The sequence below is a fragment of the Clinocottus analis genome, unplaced genomic scaffold (genome assembly GCF_023055335.1).
Source record: "Clinocottus analis isolate CAN_PGR_092001 unplaced genomic scaffold, fCliAna1.0.p SCAF_1, whole genome shotgun sequence".
Lineage (NCBI taxonomy): Eukaryota > Metazoa > Chordata > Actinopteri > Perciformes > Cottidae > Clinocottus > Clinocottus analis.
In genome coordinates, this window is record NW_027175820.1 from 10,932,496 (window position 1) to 10,954,282 (window position 21,787).

General features: G+C 41.9%; 1 protein-coding gene across 1 annotated transcript; it reads left to right on the plus strand.

The window, feature by feature from the left end:
• Positions 1–7,307: 7,307 nt before the first annotated feature.
• Positions 7,308–20,756, plus strand: cdh15 (cadherin 15, type 1, M-cadherin (myotubule)). Its single transcript, XM_068574194.1, has 14 exons — positions 7,308–7,521; positions 13,277–13,432; positions 14,312–14,467; positions 14,992–15,136; positions 15,727–15,908; positions 15,989–16,117; positions 16,217–16,399; positions 17,378–17,622; positions 17,730–17,866; positions 18,034–18,264; positions 18,350–18,589; positions 18,949–19,097; positions 19,197–19,373; positions 19,923–20,756. Exons 1-14 carry the CDS (start codon positions 7,471–7,473, stop codon positions 20,121–20,123), a joined length of 2,382 nt encoding a protein of 793 aa, XP_068430295.1. The 5' UTR covers positions 7,308–7,470; the 3' UTR covers positions 20,124–20,756.
• Positions 20,757–21,787: the final 1,031 nt, after the last annotated feature.

The following is a 21,787-nucleotide window of genomic DNA, read 5'->3' on the forward strand; positions in this document are numbered from 1 at the left end:
AGAGAGGAGAGCAGTTCAGGGAAGCTTTTAGAGACAGTTCATATGGATGCACAGAACATGCATGTGTTTAATCTGTTCAAATGCAAAGGATCCCGATAAAATAAATGGATTACTATGGAAACTATTAAATTGTCTTGGTTAGATAAAATGAAAAAAAAAAGAATACTGTGTTCAAAAATATGTAGACAATACAGTACAGCAGAGCCTTAAAAAATGACAAGGAAAGCCACATTGTAGTTATAGTTCATGAATCCCTATGCCATGTAAACAAATAGCATCATATTGCTAACATTTTTACATATTTTTTTGAATGTGGAAATAGCAGCAAATGATAAGTGAAAAAAACACTCTAAAAGTGTTTTAGATTCACAATAAAAGATTGATAATAACAATGTGAAATTGCTTGATTGACTAAACAACAATAAGTGATGTTATCTAGCCAAGCAGATAGAGTTTGTATTTATTTGTCCAGGTTTGAAGATTTTTGCTTCCATCATAAAAAACATTGAGTTGAATGGAATTTGTTTGTGTGGTTCAAAGCACATTACGTTAAGTAGAGCTAAACATCTGGGTCTTTTTACAGAAGAAAAAAAAAATACTCTGCGAGGATCGCTTAACAACATTTACCGCCGTTCTATTTCCAGAATCCTCTCAGACGCTAACCATTTTGATAAAAAACTCATTTGAACACAACTGAAATTGCATGAACTCTGGTAACTTATGTTCTAAAACAGACACTGATAAAAAAGAAAATAGTATATTTAGCAATACTGTATAACTGATGATTTTTCATTCGGTACATATTGTTCCACAAATTGACCTCCTTATTTGCATTTACAATCCTTATTTAGATTTGGAAAAAGACTAAGATCTTATTATCAGAATAAGGCTCTGAAACATGTTCATTGCCAAGTGAGGGATTGTTTTAAACACCTTCACAACAATGGCAAATATTGATCAACCACATTACGGGTTTTTGAAAGATAGAAACTCAGATGAGCTCTCTGACTCGAATGTAATGCATAGAAGGCTAAGCAACGTCTCTGAATTAACATTGACACTGTTACTGGAAAGACGTGCTGCTGTTCAATCATAGTTTTTTAATGTTGTGAGCACCAGGATTTAAAGAGGCTTCAACATCTATTGTGATGTTAAGTGAACAGAGAGCGGCAGGGAGACAAAATCATGCCAGAAGTAAAAGCCCTGTGAGTGCAATGCTCGACTCAACTGAGCGCCGCCTCTGATGTTATCCACGCAGAGACGGAGAGGAGAGCAGCAGGGAGAGAGGACAGGGGGAGCTGGAGGGGTTAAAAGGGAACAACGTCAGCGGCACACAGGCAAGAAGACAAGTGTCGACAGCGACAGGAAAAAGACGGAGGCTGCCCATGTGCCTATGTCTCCTCCACCCGACCCCCCTACAACTCCTCGGCTCCCCCCCCACCCCCCCCCTCCACCGCAGACAAGCATATGTGGGCTGACAACATGACATTGCCAGTGAAGAGAGCGAGGGACAGAGAGAGAGGGAGGACCAGGAGCCCCGGTACCCCTGACATCCCCAACTCTGACAGCTGATGGAGGCAGATTAGGCTCATGTGTGCACACAACTGTCAACCGCCCCAACCCCTCTCCTCCTCCCACCCCCCCCATCCTAAAAGCCACACAGAGGCCTTCCTCAGTTCTCTGCCCCTCAACGCAACTGCTTATCCGCTCTCCATCTCTCCTCCCCCGGCCATGCAAAGAGCAGCACCGACTCCCAAACTCTCCTCCTTTGGCCCCTTTTTTCGACCACATACACAAAAAGACAAACAGAAATGCACACTTCCACACACTGAGGGGATAATCGTATGAGTGTTACACTCCGCTTTAAGAATTTCTCCTGATGTTTATGCTGTTGCCGAGCCATTTGTGTCGTTAGCCATGGCACAACCACCAAATCAAGATGCAAGTCAGAAGCAACAATGTTGAGACCGGACTACCGAGAGCAAGTTTGCGCAAGGCGTCAGCCTATTACCGCTCACAGCAGATATCCATTACCCTAATGTCTGTAATCCCCGTGACTCAGGTGCCCTCACAAAGCCCGGACGCCTCCTGTGGGGTTACCGAGACGTACGAACACACTCAGCAGAAGGATTAGCTATTTATGTACCCACAACTTCACTGTGCATCTCTGGCTTTTTTTGCACTTGTTTCTTATCTCACTGTGAATAATGAGGTCAATTTATCTAGTTGGATGTTATTGTTCATGGTTTGAAAAAAAAAAAGGAGGAAGAAGGAGCAGAAAGCCATTTTTGTGTGTGTGCGTGTGTTTCTGTGTAAGAAACAGAATGGTTACATTTAACTCTGTGACAGATAAAGAGGGAAAGTGTGTGTGTGTGTGTGTGTGTGTGTGTGTGTGTGTGTGTGTGTGTGTGTGTGTGTGTGTGTGTGTGTGTGTGTGTGTGTGTGTGTCTGTGTCTGTGTGTCTGTGTGTACACTGAGGCAGACATCCACCCTGGGACAGTATGCCATCGATTGAGCTGCAGGAAGAGGCCTATTATCTCCAGCCATGGTTCAAGCGGGGGAGTCAAGTGTGTCATATGTGTTGGCTCTAATTGGCAACCCACCATGGTGGAGGCTGACTGGGGCGAAGGCAGAGCTGCAGTAACCCGACCACCTCCCGCTCCCAGACACTCACCTCTGGAAATGTTGTGTTGTGCTGTTCGAGGCTTTCGAGTCGCCGTTGTTTTTCTGCACCGGCAAAGACATTACAGATATGTAAATCAGCTGAATGGCAACGCGCAGTCAGATACATTATAGAAAACAATCTGATTAGCTGACTATAATGCAGAGATCATTATCATATTATTCATATGGCGTATAGAAGCCGCATGACCCACAGGCTTTTGTGTCTGTGATATTTTGATTAACAGACCTCAATCTGCTCCTCAGTGTTGCATTGTGAGTCAGTGTTATTGTTCTTCTTCTTGGTATTGTGCTTCATCCTCAGGGTCATTATGTCTATTCTTCAGATGGATCTCTTATGAGACAAACACTCGGGTCTCATAAGTTTACTGGCTCTCCGCTCCAACTGAACACTTCCCTGATGTAACACTGCCCTCTGCAGGTGTTTAGAGTCACATCATTTGCTGCTAAAAGAAAAGATGCCATCCAAAAACAAAGGGACAGAAAACATACATAGACAGAAGTCATCAGTTAAAACTGACAAACTGATGCAAACTAATATCGTATTCCTCTATGAGATTTAAAAAATCTGCTTTTTATTTATTCCTTTATTCGTTTGGCTTGTTTTTTTTTTCTCCAAATAAAGACATATTTTTAGCTGGGTTCATTCTATGTTCTGATGTTTTAACTAAGACAATTGCATAGCTTTGAGTAATACATTTAGTTTCTATGACGCCTTTAAACACCTGTATAGGGACAACAGATGATAAACTGGCCCATTTTACAGTTTCTCTGCTCGTAAATGCAAACTATCCCTGAAAAATGTAACATTTACTGCAGGTAATTTAATATAAAAATGAAATATTATAGGACATAAGTGAATTGTAAAAGCATTGATGATCAAATTAAACAACTTTGATTTAAATGTGTGATTCTTTATTATAAAAAAGTAGCATTTCAAAAAATGTGCAACGTTTTCCAAAACTGCAACTTTGGCAAACGTTTTGGCAGCCGATTGATGATTCACACTGGTGATGTCAGTCTCTACATTATACATGCAGAAATGATATTAGTGCTTTGCAATGCACTTTAAAGGGTGTTAGAGCTTTGGCCCAATTAGCCGCTTGGAGCCTGTAATACTTCGTTGGCACTGGATCTGACTTCCTGTCGAGGTTGCAAGCAGGCAAACATAACTGTAATAATAAATCCTAAAATAAAGTGATAAATAGGTTGAGTTGCATTAGCTGTCCTGTATAGGGTTTTCCGATTTATTTTCTAACTGAACTAAATTATAAAATGACCATTAAGTATTGAATTTTCAACAGAAGATATGGTTGAATTACTGGTTCCCATACAAACATCCAGAGACACAAGCTGAAGCCTCCATTAAGTGAAGCGACCCTTAAGGAGGAGATGTGCGGATGAATTTATGCTACTTTGACTAGAAAGAGTGTATTTCCAGATGGCTCACCACTGTACCTGTCGTTGGTGTCAGTGATATAGTGTGAAAACCAAGTGCAGGTTTCCTCTGCCCCCCTCCGATCATCAGTAATTGTCTTGCTGTCTCCCCGGTGATCCAGACAGCTACATTGGGTTCTCTATTTCCTGATCAGTGGGGCTTCGAGCCACCTGCATGTTCAGAGGAATATTGTAGTGATCTCAATACAGCTTCAAGAGCGCCAAGAGTCTTCTCTGCTATTATCGCCACAGTGGGACCCGGCACCAACAAGCCTTTGAAACTGGAGATCTCATTTCCTCTTCTGCCGGGCATGATAGTCCTCAGTAGCTGACGATGTCAGTTGTGGTGCAGTGCATAAGTTCTGCTTTTGCACATCATCTTCCTTTGTAATGAACTTGCACATTTCTGAAGTTGATGTGTAGTTTACAATATCCAGAAATATGTAATGATATTGTCCAAACTGTAAAATATTCTCTCACTAGTTTGATTAGGTTTACCTGAATGACTTAAACAGCCATATCTGAAAAAAGCTATAGCTGCATAACTAGCAAGTCCAGTGACCTTGAATGCATTGCAGCATGCCAATCACGCTCAAATATATACGGTGTTATACAAGAGAAGACAAGAAAAGAGTCAAGTCAAGTCAAAAAAGAAAAGTTACTGAAGTACAAGCAAAGCAAAATTAACTTTGAGTCACAAAAGTAAACATTTATTATACAGTAACACTCTAACTATCCATTATTCATAAACTCCTCATATGTTTTGCCTGTAAAATCTTGCTCTGATATTTAATCTGATCTCAATCGTTTGCTGTTTATCTGCATTCAAACAAAGTCTGCTCGGATGTGATTGGTCAATACTGCTCGTAGTACAATCACAAACCAGAACGCTTCCGATACCAACATCTAGTCCTGTTGGCGACCTGGGACTGCAGACTCTGTGTATTGAAAATAAAGTACAAATAACTCCAAATTGTACATAAGTACAGTATTGAGTTACATTCCACCACTGACGTTTTGTTTAAAGGTACAACTTGTTCTGTTGCTCCCAAGTGTACAACAATCAATTTAATTTGTATTTGATTCAATAATGTAGCGATGAAAAACTCAGCTCAAAATATTTAATGGTAGTTTCCATCATTGTACACTTATAGTTTTAACAGGCTGCTTCTCTCCCGGCGTAATCAGTTAACTGATCCACCAGAGTTAATGGAAGCTGTTATTTCTGCCAGCAGTGGGCGGCAGAGCGCTGTCTCTGCAGACAGGGCTTTGTTTGGGTTTCATGTTTCAGTCGTATTTTAAAGTTCAACATCATCTTTTGATCTGGTTTTATTTATAACACACACACATGAATCCCTTTTCCAGAAACGCTGATCCATAGTAACCAACGGGCGCGCCACATCCTTTCAGCACCACATAAAAGCTCTCATGCCGGAGCAAAGGCTCTGCCATGAGAGCCTGTTGAGTGTGAAGGAAGAGAAACATCAGGGCGCCAACTGCCTCTGCCTAAAAGGACAGAGACAGGTGCTGCAAATTCACCCCTTTATACCAGAACTGACACACACACACACACACACACACACACACACTCATGGACACATGGACGCATGCCGACAACCGCTCAGCTCTGTCACTGCCAATGAACTCAATTATTTCACTGCTCTACTTTCTAACGTGATCATTTCTAGCATCAACGGCATCTCATGCATTCATAACTCAGAGAGTTGTATTTGCGCGGCCGATTCCTTGTTTATAACTGTACTACCTATAATGTTCGTCTTCGCTATTGGTTTTCAACACGAATAGTCTGTGCCACAAATAAAGAGGTGTCTCTGTGGTGAGAGGGACACCAGCGTGGCTCAAAGTTGTTTACTTTTGAAAGATCTGTATCGACCTTTGACCTCAGGGCCGACTTGCTTACAGGGTGCCGAAAGTAGCGATTCGGAGATCTAACCTCATGGTGCCAAACACATCTTTCCTTCAGTGTTTCCCCCTCTGAGTACATATAACGTAAACTAACTTTCTCACTCCGTTTCTGGATAACAACAACCTCTTCTTGCAACGAAGGTGGTCGACTAAAACACCTGTTTGACATCATCCATGAGTACCATAGATCTTCATATTCTGCTTTGACATGACTGTTCAAAATAGCAGGAGATCAAAGAGTTCTGCTGAATGTTCTGAATGCGTGAGGGCACGACACCGACCGCTCTGGACGGCGTAGTCACGACATGAAGGTTGATCCGGACAAGACGTATTTTAAGATGAAAACAAGCCCTTTGCTTCCACTTTCAAACAAGACAGCTTGTTGTGAAGTGAGGGCTGTAAAGGAAAAGTTTCAATGTCTCTTTTCTTCTCAGTGTGGCAGCCGCAGAGTTCAACAGTCTTATGTGTAGTAAAGGACCTTTGATTGATTTTTGTGTCAATCTAGTTCTGAGGTTGACATCTTTAGCTGTTTTTCAGTTTGAACAAAAACTGAAAATGGTAACTTGTTAGAACGAGCTAATGAAGATAGGAATTTGTAAGAAGCAATTGCATATCAATATAAAGTGATTGTGCTTTAGATGAATAACAACATTTTCTGTAAAGCTGGATGAGTCAATGGATTGATTACTTGATAGACAGAAAAATATATTTTTTTATTCATTCATTGTTTGACAAGTGAGAAAGATTCTTTCCACGGAAAAATGGCAAACATACTCTGGTTTAAGCTTCTGTTAGACATCATTGCAAACCAAAAACCTGTTTCTTAAGATATATTTTGTACTTTGTATCTGTCCTTGTTTTACATATTTTCTTTCTTTCTTTTTGCCTCTCTATGAACAGTTATGCCTTTCTCACAATTATTCTGTAAAGTGTTAAAGTTGCTTTCTTTGAAATGGTCGTGTAGACAGTGTTTCTGTCTACACCACCAACAGCTGCCCTCTCTCTCTCTCTTCATCTCTTTCGCTCTCTTCCGCTCCCTCTCTCTCTCTCTCTCTCTCTCTCTCTCTCTCTCTCTCTCTCTCTCTCTCTCTCTCTCTCTCTCTCTCTCTCTCTCTCTTTCTCTCTTCGGCCTGTGAGTGACAGCACATGTGCTGGGGTACATGGGAGGGCCCCTGGTGAAATTCTAACCCCTTACCCCACGACTGTGATACATACCCAAGCTATGGACAGGGAGGAGCTGTGAGAGACAAATGCTGGGAGAGGAAAAGAGGGAGACAGAGAGAGGATAGAGAGAAAGAAGGAGTAGAGAAGGTTGCAGAGTTTGGCCTTTTTTTGCCCACTCAGGAGCCCAGTTCTTGGTGGAGGAGCCTCAGATATTTCAGTCACCAGAGGTTTGTTCACACTGAGCTTCTGAGTGTACTGAGGATGGCGGTACGGATGTTGACGGGGTGTGTGCTGGTTACTCTGCTTTGCCAGGTAAGAAAAATCTCTTCACAGCTGCTGTTGACTAGAATGAACAAAATATCTTGATTTACGTTGAGCGCTGATGTACTTTTATGTTTGTTTCTGCGTTTTGCCGACAATATTATCTATTATCTAGTTGTTGATTTAGCTTGACTTTTGACTCTAGAAAAGATTGTAGAGCACAGGTGTATGAGCAATAGAGTAAGTGGAGTGCACTCTCCACTTTCTGATTGCTATGAAAATGGCCACAACAAGTGATGAACCCATGGATTAGCTCAGCAGCTACTACTGCCCCCCTCTGCTGTATGGATTCAACCTACCACTAAAGCCCAAGACTTCCTGCCCTTCAGAGTGTCATCTTGGTTGAAGAATGACCTATAGCTGGCCCTCTTTTCAAATATACAGTTTATGTTCTTGAGTGATGATTTTCAGCAACAGATGCACTACACTGGCTCTGCAATCAGAGGTTGTGGCTGATCTAAACATGTCATCCGTGTTGGAAATAGGATGATGAAGTGTTTTGAGGACTACAAGATGTGTAAACAGGGCATCATTAGAGGCCCCTGTCAGCAGATGCCATTATGAGATCTAAAATGGATGACAATATAAACTGACATATTACCAACAGCACTTCCATCCGTCTTTCTCTCTGTTTGGAGAAGTAATGGAGGCCAGGTTGGGAGAGTGAGTGAGTGAGTTGGCTTCAGTGATTGGAGAGAGAAGTCTTGCTTTGATGTGCTCTATAATTCATTGTAAATGTTACAGATGTAGAAATGAATAATTCAGCTCTTCTCAATCAGGAAAGTATCTGGTGTTGTCGATTGTCAAAGGTTCTTACTGTCTGTGTGGTTGAAAGCCTTCATGGTGAATTTGTTCTGCTTTTGTGGTTCATGTTCATATTCCATGACTAATTGATTGTGGGGAAAATCTCTCACAATACGTGTTGTCTCTTTTGAAAATTGAAAAACCAGTTTGTCACAGTGAGGCCTAATCCCCCACTGACATCACGCAAAAGATATTTCGGACCTCATAAATACTTGTATTTATGACTTTTCATAGGATAAATAACAGTGTGTGTGACTTGAAAGACCTGTAAAGCCTGAAGTATGACCTTTGAGGTGCGTGATCCCAGCAGTCCACATGCTGGATGCAGATATTTGTGAGCTATGCTGAGGCAGATATGGGGCTAAATTGCATTTTTGAATGCCAAAGATGTTACAAGCCCAAGATACACAAATACCAAAAAGTGTCCCTTTCAGTTTGTTTACTGTGTTGTATTTTATTAATAACAAAACAATCTGCCCCAATCATCTTATGAGTTTGAAATAGTGCAGCCTTGAAAAATGGCTCTGAAAAGTTCATAGCTAGCTTTTACAGAATCAGAGTCGCTATATTTCTCTGTGTTGAAAGAGAGCAGATTGCTCCGTGCAAAGCAAAAGTTGTGAGGAATTCACAAACAAAAGAATGGCATTGCTGTTTTATTCCTGGCAACAAATTAACCAGATTAATTGTACTTTTACCTGCTGTATCACTGCACGAAATGCACACATTTTCTTTGTAGGTGGCAGGTGGCCAGAAGTTTTTTCCAATTAGTTTAACGATCAACAGCTGTCAATCCAATCCAAAGACTTTGATGAGCGTAACCTGATAGCTTTCCGTGGTTCTCTTCTAATTTTCAGTGAGCTGGTGTTGTTTGGAGCGGGCCTGCTGCGTGTGTGTGTTGTGTTGAGGAGTGAGCAACAGCCACAGCTGTTCCCAGATGCATACGTGATGCCATTTGTCCCGCTCTGTAATCCCCCTCGTGGAACGAGGAGTGGGCCGTTTCTGAACCATGAAATCGGGTACAAATCAAGAGTCTGTAGCGGCGGCCAGCTGCCGCTGAGGTCTCACTCGTCGGAAACAATCAGTCAGAGGATTTAGAGTCTAAATCACAGGTCCTGCTGTGTGGATACCTGTCGGCTGTTTTACACTGACTCGAGTTTCAGAGGGAACAAAGAGTTTCAGAGGGACCAAAGCGACTTCCAGATCATTAAGTGAAGTCCTTTCTTTTTTATACCTCCATTATTTTTATCGGCTGAGACACGTGGTGACAGTTGTCGTTTAAGAGGTCATGCGCAAGAAGAGTGTACGTAAGCATGTTATGACAGGTTTGTCACATTTCAAATCTCTCGTGAGTAACTTAATTAACCCATGTGGAGATGTTTGAAAGGCTGTCGACACAAAAAGCAATAAAGTTTATTAGTTTTGAATTTGTGTTTTTATTTGCCTTTATACCCCCTTTTTTCTTTGAAATTGATCTTCAAGGTTCTTTATTTTGTTATGTATATACTGTATTTGCTTTCATTTTGTTATCACACCTACATTCAGTTAAATATTTAAACCCAAGACTTCATCATTTGCACATTCAGCATTTATACAAATTAATTTGGTACCTGTGGAAACTTTAGGATCTCTCAAAATTGCTTCCCTATGCTCTAATTATTAAAGAAATTATAATTATCTTTAATTTAATAGTTACCAGATAGCATTGTTTTCCATTCTTTTTATTTCAGTAACTCCATGTTTATTGAGTCCTTTCGTCTTCGTAGTCAATAGTATAACCTTGCTCAGCATTCCAAAAGCTCAGACATCTGCTCTGAGGGGGATTAAATAGAGCGTCTATGCCCATGCCAGGCGGTCATGACTTAGCAAAGATTAGGGGTGTGGGACCAGTACAGTTGGTGACTGACTGGTTGAATGTCCAGTAACAGAAGTGACCAGAGGGACACCTGTGCGACCTCTAGCCCTGTGGCTGAAGGGACCGACAGGCTTTTCAAGAGTTCTTGAGCTATTTGAACGACTGTTCCACTCAAGCATGTGTGGTGAGGGGACCTTCAGGCCAATAGAGATCTGGCACAGAGACAAACAGTGATATCTAACCCTCCACACAGCTACAGTGCATTTTCTTAAAAGGGGTGTTGTTTGTTCAATTTCAGCCTCCCCATTATCAATTATAATAAATAAAAAGGACAGATTAAAAACCTAAGTACACTGACTATGATGCAGGAAGTAATTTTGTGCAGATCTCTTGATACAAAGTTTTTCAAATAAACCAGAATGCTGTTCTGTAAAAAAAGATATACCATTTTGTTCTCCAAAGCTTACATCAGAGAGCGAGAAGTCGGTAAACACTTCAACCGAGTGCTTAATGGTTCTTCTGCGAGGCCATAACATCCCTTAACAAGAGAGCCATACTTCTGTGAGGGCCCGAGGTCAAAGGACAAGCTGTAAAGGTATCTGGGAAAAGCTTCTGAAACAGATCATCTGTGTGTGGTGACACGGCTCAGCCTGTCAGAAAAGGCACCCGTTGGTCTAATTGGCAACATGACACTTTAGTGTTGCTGCATCCTGGTCTGGTAAACACATTATGACAGTGGCAGATCCTTGGTGGAGCCAGAATCAAAGTGTCTTTTTTAGCTCAGATTATCGACTCAGAACGAGACACTGATGTGTGTGAAAAAGAAGTGTGCAAATTTAGAAAATGTTGTTGGTTATCTGGTGATTGTAAACTTAATGTCTCTTAATGTTTTATGATTTAGAAAAGCTCTAACACGGTATTGTTGTTGTGGTTTTCTTCAGCCTTCCTGCAACCGTGAAGCTGGTCTCGGTAGTCCTTTAAACTTAAAAACGTGAAGCAGAACTTTGCGCCCTAATTATTGCTTTATTTGCCGAATGTTAAGTTTTTTTTTTTTTTATTTCATCAGGATGGTGTCTGGTCTCTCTGTGCTCCATTGATCAGCTGTGGTATGCATAGATCCAGCATAAAAGTTTTTACAGAATGCTTTAAATATAAGTCTTAAATACAAAAGATTCAATACAGTTTTTCTAAATGGTCGAATCTCTATTTTTAACCGTGCTTTCAGTCCATCTGTCGGTCCACAACGTTGGTCTAAAATATCTATCTTTTTGTCCAATACTTTGGTTTATGACCAAATATCTGCAAAACTAATGATTTCCCATCATCCCCAGCTTTAGCATGCTAACATTTGTTCGCATGCTAACACACTGTATTAAGATGTATCAAAAAATTAGTACAGCCTAAAAGCACAACTACCATGACTGGGATCTCTTAGGTAAATACAAAATAGTACATACTGAACTCTTTCAACCAAATTTGATCTAGTATCTTCCATCCTTTTATGTAAATTGACTTCCCTAATGTTAAAGTCAATCTGTGGCTAAACTTAACACATGCATCCTGAATGCCGTAGTTGGCGTCTAAAATATAGATCGCTGGAGAAGAGCGATGTGCGATGTGTTTTTAAATTTGATGAAGCTCACACTGGTCTGGACCTCGCTCAGTGTACATTCTCAAAGAACAGAAACAGGTTCTCATGGAGGCCGACGTGGCCGCGAGTTAGGCACATTTAGAAAAGTGCTATACTTTAAAATACAACTGTGATGCAGCTGTTGAGGTTGAGTGACAATGCAGAATGTACGCAATGCCAGCGGACCTGTGAGAGCTCATACATTCAGATTTCTTAAGTACGGAAGTAGATGGCTGTAAGGATGAATTTGTGCGGGTAACACACAAAGCTAGAATGTGAGCTTAACATCACTGTGAGAGTCAAGATGGCGATGACGACAAAGAGTTAAACTGGTAGGGGTCGAGAATATAGAGGCCAAGATTAGCCTGCCCTCCAGCCTGACTTGGCCAGCAGATGCCACCCATGGCTGCCATTCCTCCCTGCACTGTTTATCAGCATGCCAAAGGATCAGGATATCACATCACCGGCCCCAGAGACAAGACAGATATCACAGGCCATTCACAAAATACATATTTATCCTCTATCCATTATTTGGCTTATAGGTCATCCTTCAAGATTTAGATTTTTTTCTTTTACAGACAAAACTTTTTGGCAAGTTAGTCGTTCTATGGAGTATGTCTTTGAGCTGTAAAACATATGGGAAGTAGAGCTGAATCCGGTGAATTCCCACAGAGAAGGAGGAAGCAACTTACGGAAATGTATATGCGTGAGTGGGTGTTTTGTTGATGCACATGCATGTACTAAATCAGCCTGTGCGTGCGTGTGTGTGTGTGTGTGTGTGTGTGTGTGTGTGTGTGTGTGTGTGTGTGTGTGTGTGCATGTGAGAAAGCATGTATTTGAGTGTGCCTCAGGAATTCCTACAGCGGAGTAGATCCGTAAGGTGATCCCAAACTCCCAGTCAGGTGCAGAGCTGAGCATAAAGGGGAATTTGTGAGTGTGAGTGGGAATGCGGGTGGGAAAGCGCAGGATCTAAATCCATAGTCGACAGCTGTGTGTGTGTGTGTCTGTCTGTGTGTGTGTGTGTGTGTTTGTGTGTGTGCGTGTGTCTGAGTGAGTGTGTGAGAGAACATGGTCAAGACGGCTATGTGGTAAATGAGGGCTTGTGAAATGAGTGTGGGTGTTTGTGTTTCCTTGTCCTGAGTTGAATTTGCACACCGATCAAAGAAAGCTGACAAAGACGTGTATTAGTGAGTGAAACCTGAAGCCGTGTCCCTGCATCTCTTATGCCCTGCACAATCCCATTAATTCCACATTACAGACAGCCTCAGCACTACAGCTCCCATACAGCTATTCCAGCAGACCATTGGGAATGTTAAAGCGCTAGGGGAGACTCTTGACATGGTTTTAAACAGCTGCAAGTATCTATAATGACCTAATTTGTCTTCTATGGAGGAGAATAACCATCTGAATGCTCTTGTGACTTTCTTCTGTGAGCTTTATGCTGTTCTGGTTTCCTTCAGGTGTGGAGCTCCGCAGAACCTCGTCACAAAGAAAAGGATGTCCTTTACCCATGGAGGAATCAAGGCAAGGGAGTGGTCAGGGTGAAGAGAGACTGGATCATCCCTCCAATCAGAGTACTGGAGAATAGCAAGCAGGTTCCTGAAGACCTTGTCCAGGTAATACAAATGTTTTAAGTTTAGCTTTTCACGGCAGAATTTCGTCATTTCAAAACTATTTTCTGATATAAATGGTTCTTAACATATAAGTTCACAATTTGTTAAGTCTGTCTAAATTGCTTGATTCGCTTCCTTCGAGTTGTACTTGCCAGTAAAAGATTGGCCTTTGATGTCAGTGATGAGGAACAAAATCCACAGTCCTCATTCTTTGCAAAAATGTATTTAGACGTTTATCTTAAGCTAATACGGATATTTCTCCCAATGCAATGAATATTTATGTTGGTAGCATGCACGCTGGTCAGTTAATCCTGACAATAAATATATAGAATGCAAGTTATAATGATACAGAGACCGCGAGTAAAATAAGGCTGCTTTTCCATCTGAAGAATGAAATCTCATCATGCAAATGCAATGAGTTGCTGGCTGTCTGACCGCGTCCAGCGAAACAATCCTGCATCCAGTTAAACACTGCTGATTGTTATTCTTTATCACAGATGATCACACACAGCAGAGTTCAGTGTTTAAAAGACATGTAATGTTGTGTTGAGGCTGTCACGGGCGACCAGTTAATGTATAAATCCTATCGTACAAGCAGAAATATGGAGCCTCTTTCACAAGTGATGAAAATGCAGCGGAGACCATATGTGAAAGGAAGTGAAAACGATTTCCATAAAATAGAAACTCTTTGCTATTATTAGTTCAGAATATCATTTCCTGCCACAAGTCACAGGCCTCTGTGAGTTTAAACATGCTTGTCTCAAGGTCCTTAACTGTCAGCATACTCACATCTGGTATGACGACACACTTTTTTTACAATCCTCCCCCCTCCTTCCCACGACGTTGTGATGATCACCAACTTCATCTCCTCTCTCCATCCAGATCAAATCCGACAAAATCTTTACAGGTGAGGTGATCTACAAGTTAGAGGGGCCAGGGGTGGACCAGCAGCCCAAGAATCTGTTTGAGATTGATGATAAAACCGGAGTAATCAGGAGCAAGCGGCCGCTGGACAGAGAGAGATACAACAGCTTCACGGTGAGAGAGCCTGTATGGGAGTAACATTGTTCAATGTGTTTTAAAGAACAATCAGACACAAGTACTTCACACATAAGCCACAGTGCAATTAATGGGACCTTACGCAACATGTTTCAAATCTTAGGCCCATGTTTTTGTGCCAAAGCATATATCAGTGTCTAAGACATATATAAACAGTCAGAGGTCAGTTTCTAAGGGCCTTTATGGGCATCTTGGGAGACACTTCAGAGTGTTTCAGACCAGATGACTGTGATGCAACCTGTTATGTTGAACCAAACATCCTGCACATTTCTTTACGCTATTTCCAGCATACGTTAAGTGCAGGCACCACAAATACCCACAGTCACCAGGAGAGTTGGATGTTTTCTTAAGTGGAAGGCATGGGATTTTTTTGTAGTTAATAGTAAGAAACAACAATTTCATGAATGCAGTCTTTATTAAAATTGACTTTGGTGTGTGTGTGTGTGTGTGTGTGTGTGTGTGTGTGTGTGTGTGTGTGTGTGTGTGTGTGTGTGTGTGTGTAGCTGAAAGCCTTTGCACTGTCCCCCAGTGGAGAGAGATTAGAGAACCCTACCACCATAGAGATAATGGTGCTGGATCAGAACGACAACAGACCCGCCTTCACCCAGAAACAGTTTGGTGGCAGTGTCTCTGAGTTCTCAGTCCCAGGTACATCCATTCATAACACACTGCATTACAAACATTTAGTTTTCTTGACTTCCTGATCCACGATGTTCCAAAAGGTCTTTCCATTCTGGATCATTTTATTCCCAAAGTAACTTCAAAGGTTTATCATGTAGGTTTGACTGAAGTAAAACACCTTTCCCCACACTTTCTCTTGGTTGCAGTGTGTCTTTGAAACTGCAGTTTAAACTGTTTAAAGCAACTGTAATCAATATTTTGCATTATCAACGGACAGATAATTATCACCTGATTTATGAACTCTTGAATTTCAGGTTTAAGTGAAATCCTAGATGATCTGTATCAGTGGCTGCACAGTTATCCTTTTTGTTTTAATGCACATCATGATATCGCTAATAACTAATAACAGCAGATCACAACTAACACCAAAGGATTTGCATGTGAACCAAGTTTCCCCTAAATGCACATCGTCCTTCCATTCTCGAAATAGTAAGGTTTCAGACTTTTCACATGTTTTGGAAAGTTTGACATTCTTTCAGTGAAGTCTTGCAGCCTTATCACATTAGTCGCATATGAATCATAGCCAACTGACCAAAGCTTTGAATTACTTTTGACAGGCACCTCGGTGATGTCGGTATCAGCCACTGATGCAGATGACCCAATGACAGAAAACGCTTGGCTGAGCTACTCCATCATCGGCCAGGAGAGCGTTCCTGCCAACGCCGTTACGAAGACGATGTTTGGCATTAACAACGAGACAGGAGCCATCTACACTAGAGATGTGGGCCTGGACCGAGAGGTAAAACTCAGGTTACGGCTCATATGTTTTGCAGATCATTAGAGTACGGTTCTTTTCACTGATACTCTGCTCTGTCCCAGGTGGTGAAAAGCTTTAGATTAAAACTGCAGATTGCTGATATGGGGGGCATGGGACTAACAAGTGAAGGTGTAGCAATCATACACGTTTCTGATATCAACAACCACGCCCCGCAGTTCAGCCGTGCCGAGGTGAGTCTCAGCCAAAAATATGTGTGAGGGATATTTTCAGTTTAGCGTTCAGCTGGATGTTGAATCTTTTGATGTGCGTTTTGTGTGTGGTCCTTGTAGTACAGCATGGCAGCAGTGGAGAACAGGAAGGACTATGAGATTGGCCGGGTGAATGTGACCGACAGAGATGATCGCGGAGCAGGTAACTGGGAGGCCAAGTACTTCATAACCAACGACCCTAAAGGCAACTTTGCCATCAGTACGGATCCTGGCAGCAACGAGGGCATTCTGACAGTGGTGAAGGTACAGTCTGCTCAGGGAACAGTTTCTTCACTGATAGAGTTTAAGGAAGGGACTGTTTTCATTTTTGAGTGTCCGTCACACATTTTGCCATGCATCCAAAGGCCTTTGACAAATGTAGGTGAATAAGAAAATGAATAATGTCACATCAGCGTTGTTCCTCAGCCTGACCTTATGATTCCCTATTTTATCTTTAATCTGTTTTGTAATGTTTCCATAATTTGTACGCCAGATAAGCAAAAAAAGTCCGATAAATTAAGGGGGCGGCACCCAATATAATAATTCACACACATGATATATTGTCAGAAATTGTCAAAATGTTGTCCGCAATGAAAACTTTTATATATTTTATATATTTTTTAAATAGGGACTTTTCTTTTTTCAAACTTGTCGATGATGTGTGTTCTGGTTTGTATCATGAGTTTTGAAGTGGTTGTAGTAATGGTATTAGTATACCTTGCTATAGGCTTTATAGATTTCAGGAAATTGTTAGAATTCATAAAACCATAAAATATTGCGTCACTTTGAATGTAGAATTTTGTTCAACCCACCATGAAGAGTATGTGGGCCTTTGACGAAACACAAATGGGACTATTATCAAAAATGATGTTATTAAGTTATTCATTTTCAACAGTCAATGTTTAAAATGGTCTACCATTAATATGAAAACATATAGATTGATCTGTTCTGAAGCACAAAAATTATTCAAATTTTCCAAATGGGTTGTTTGCCCTTTCAAACTGTGCTTGGAGGCCGTTAGATGAACTGTAACTGAACACCACTCTCTAGTGGTTGAGTTTAAAACTACAGGTTACTCAGGCAGAAGTGCTAATTTGACTTCCTATGTACTGGTTGGTAAATAACTGAAATTCCTGCCTTTGTTATGCATAAACATTTATCATGTATTATTTATTATCCAACCACAGCGCAGTGCAACGTTTTCCTTCCACAAACAACCTCCTCTGCTCTGTTTTGTCACAGCCTCTGGATTATGAAACACAGAATGAGCTCATCCTGGTTCTGACGGTGGAAAATGTCAATCGCCTGAGCAACAAGGCTCCCAACCTCCCAGTAAGCAGCGCGACAGTGGTGGTGACGGTTGTGAACGAGAACGAAGCTCCACTTTTCAGGGAGGACCCCATCCAGATTGTGGTCCCTGAGTCTGTGGTTCCTGGGACGTTACTGAAAAGCAACATCGCCTTTGACCCTGATTATTCTGACCTGAGGTACGACGCAGCCAAGGAACAGTTTGATGTTTTTTTTGGGGGCTTTTATGAATTTGTGTAAAGTAATTTTCCCGTTAACGTGGCTGTAACTCTGCTCCCTGTGGCAGGTATGAGATTAGCAGAGATCCTGAGAGGTGGCTGGAGATCAACCGAGACACAGGAGACATTACTGCCAAGAGAACCTTCAACATGCGATCCCCAAATGTTAAAAACAATATGTACAATGCTGTGGTCAAGGTCACAGGTCAGTTTATCCATTATTACCACAAATTAACCATGTAAATAAATAGTCTTTCATAAAACAAAATGTACTTGTTTGTTTGCACTTTCAGAAAGATAAACGGTCAACGTCGAGCGTTGTGACTGAATCGTTTTGAAAAAGCTGCTGTGTGTTTACGTTCTCCTGCATAGATGCTGAGGGTGTGTCAACCACCGCCAGAGTGACCATCATTCTGAAGGAGACCAACGACTTCTCCCCGCAGCTCTTCCCTCTGAGCGGCACTGTTTGCAGGGACGCAAGCAGCAGGAGTTCCGGTCTGGTTTTGACAGCTGTGGATGGAGACCTGCCTCCGCAAGCTGCACCCTTCACCTTTGAGATGCCGGAGGATCTGTCGATCAACTGGACCGTTAATCAAGTCAACGGTAAGGAACGCGCGCGGGGCGAGGATGGAGCGAGGGGGGTTTGCACGAGTCTCCTCACCTCACACCACTCTCCTTCCCTCCTCAGATACTCACGCGGTGCTTCAGCCCCTCGTGGAGCTGCAGGCAGGAGACTATGCGGTCACGGTGTTTGTTGCCGACTCTGGCAGCCCAGTCATGAGCGCGTACGCTCAGGTCAATGTCACGGTGTGTGTCTGTGACTCCTTTGGAGATTGTAAGTCTGAGGCGGGGGCTGTCCTCGCCTCCAGTGTGGGAATCAGCTTCATAGCTCTCATCGTCATCATGGCCAGCATTGCACTCCTGCTTTGTGAGTTTCGTCTTGAATCATCCCGTCTTTTATACTTTTATATAGCTAACATGACCTCAGATATTTTGGAAATAATCACACGTGTTAATGCCATCTGCACTTTGGAAGACAAAACACATAGTCAGGCTTTTTGCAAATATAACCTATATTGGAGAACTTGCAAAACTTGTAAATAAAAAAAATACATTGAAATAAGACTTTGGATTGACATTTTTCACTATTTTCGGATATGTTTTCAATATGACTAAACTATAAATGTGCAGATGAATTAATAAGGAAAAAGAATATTTAGCTGAAGCCCTCTAATCTAATACACAATAGTGAACAACACTTCCTGGTTTGACTCTGTTTGATCGCAGTGCTGCTCCTCCTGGCTGTGGCGGTTACCACCTGCGGGAGACGCCACCATATCAAGAAAAGAACAGGTCTGCTAGTCGGAGAATCAGAAGATGACATCCGTGACAATGTCTTCAACTACGATGAGCAAGGCGGGGGTGAGGAGGACGAGGTGAGGCTGCACAGGTCACGCATGGGTCGAGAGGTCTGGACGACCCTGTGGTCCAGTACATGCAGAGTCAATCTGTAACTTCTTCCTCTCACCTTGCAGAATGCCTTCAACATCGACCTGCTGTGGAATCCCCATGATGCACCTTCGACCCCGGGGTCCTACTACCCTCGAGGCAAGCAGCCCCTCAGGAGGGATGCCCCGCATAACCTGCCCTCACCCATCTACCCACGGAGGCCTCCAGCGGATCCCACTGACATCGAAGACTACATCAATGATGTGAGACGCTTCTACCGAGACCCTGTTTTACATACATTTCATGACATCATTCTAACATCTCAGGCTCACGTTATATTAAAGGGTATACCATCCGTAAAATCATAGGACAAATCATGAATTTACTAGTAAAATCTGAATCACTGAAATAAATCAACTGGCCGGATAGACAGACAACTCTTTCACCTGCATTTGTGCATGTGTGACCGCGCCTTAACCCTAAACAATTAATTTGAGGTTTTGAATGCTTTCTGATGAAGCTAAAGGTTTGTTTTTCAATCTGCGATGATAAAAACATTTCTATATATTTCTATTGTGATCAGTTTAGAAAGAAACGAAAAGCTTGTTTTTCCATCTATAGGTCAAGCTTTTCTGCTGTAAGTGTGCATATAGTTAGAGGCGATATCACTCATTTTACACATCAAAATCTGTTTTCAGGTTTGGCGACTACTTTGTACTAATAATATGTGAAGTTGTAATACACCTTTGTTCCTCTTGAGGAGGCTGTGTGATCGTATCAAATTAAAAAGCTTGTGATTGTTCTTCCTTCAGGGCCTGGAGGCTGCAGACAACGATCCCAATGTGCCGCCATACGACACAGCTCTGATCTATGACTATGAGGGAGAGGGCTCACTGACAGGCAGCCTCAGCTCCGTTGCTTCAGGCAGCTCCGACGAAGACCAGGACTACGACTACCTCAACGACTGGGGACCACGGTTTCAGAAACTGGCTCACATGTTTGACCCACGTTAAGGCGGACAGCACTTCACAGAAAAAAGACCTGTGTGCCTCGCCGCCAGTTAGGGCCACACATCACCTCAGGTGTTTTTTTCTGCACACATTTGAAACGTTTTTAGTCCAGAACGAGATTTGAAGTGTGCGAAAGAAAAATAAATGCAATGAGTCCTTTAGTTGGATGTCCCTTGAGTCAAATTGAGAGTCATTTGGACAAAACTGACAAAAATAGCTTGTTGCAAAGTTTTGTGGTAAAGCTCAAGAAAAGTAAATGAGTCAGTAAAATGTGGACATGACCCGCCACGAGGAAAGACGTTGTGCATGCGACAAGGAACACAGAATGTGTGTTAAAATGATTGTCCATGTCTGGTTTTGTTTATCCTCACGCTCAGTAATAATGCACAAAACAAGCCTGAAGTCTTTATGTATTTCTTTTTTATATACGTGATTATTGTATAAGGTAAATTTACTTTGATATTGGTTTTGTTTGTTTTTCTTTTCCTCCATTCCAGCATCTGTAAATCGTTTTGGGGGGAATAATGTTTCTCAACAAAACACATTGTGCCACACAGTATTCTGTAATCAAATTGATTGGAGGTGTCGACTTTGAACGATTTTTTTTTTGTTTACAGAATAAATGTAAATCTTTTATGTAGTGTGTGATTGTTGTGACCCTCTTCACAGGCTGCACCGGGTTTACAAATAATTCATTCCTACACATACATGCTGTGCAATCAGAAGGTCTTCAAAACTTTCACATTTGTTATTTTGCAGCTTTATGCTAAAAATATTTTAACTAATTTTCCATCATAAATCTACTTCCAAATACTCCATAACGACAAAGCAAAAACAGGACAAGCTTTGCAAATACATTTTTAAAAAAAGAAATACTGAAATATATTGACATAGTCAGATCTTTTGCTATGGCACTTGAAATGTAGCTCAGGTGCCTAAAAATCTTCGAGATATTTCTACCGCGTGATTGAAGTCCACCTGACTCACGGCAGACACTGCATCAGAGCATTAACCAAGTCAAGTGCTACGGCCTGCAGAGCGCAGAGACACAGCCCTGCGGAAGGCATTGAAACATTATCTCCTGCATTGAACGTCGCCAAGAGCCCAGTGGCCTCCATAACTCCTCCACAGAAGAAGTTTGTATCAATCAGAACTCTTCCTTGAGCTGTCCGCACGGCCAAACTGGGCAAACTGGGGAGAAGGACCATGATAAGAGAGGTGCCACTATTCCCTGCACCATAACCCTCCAAACGGTGACGCCTGGCAGCATGAAGCTGTTGCAGTGCTTCCAGCGGTGGAGACTTGGGAAAAGTTCAGAGAGAAGTAAGGAAATATCGTCAATGAAAACATGGACCTATAGTCCTCAGTGACCCTCAACACAGGATTGCAGACAGGGGAGGCCTCGACCTGAAGATGGCTGACAATGGTCCACATCCAATCTGACGGCGCTTGAGAGGAACTGCAGAGTCCACATGTGAAAATCTTGTCAGTCATGAAGACTAAAAGAAACACTGACCGCTATATCAACGTGATATTTTAGTGTTCATCTCTTAATGACTTTGCAAAAGAAATCTAAAACCCTGTTTTTACTTCATTATGGGGTATCGAGCATGGCTTGGGGCCTGTTTAAGGTTGCAACATGACGATATGTGAAAAGTGATGGGTAT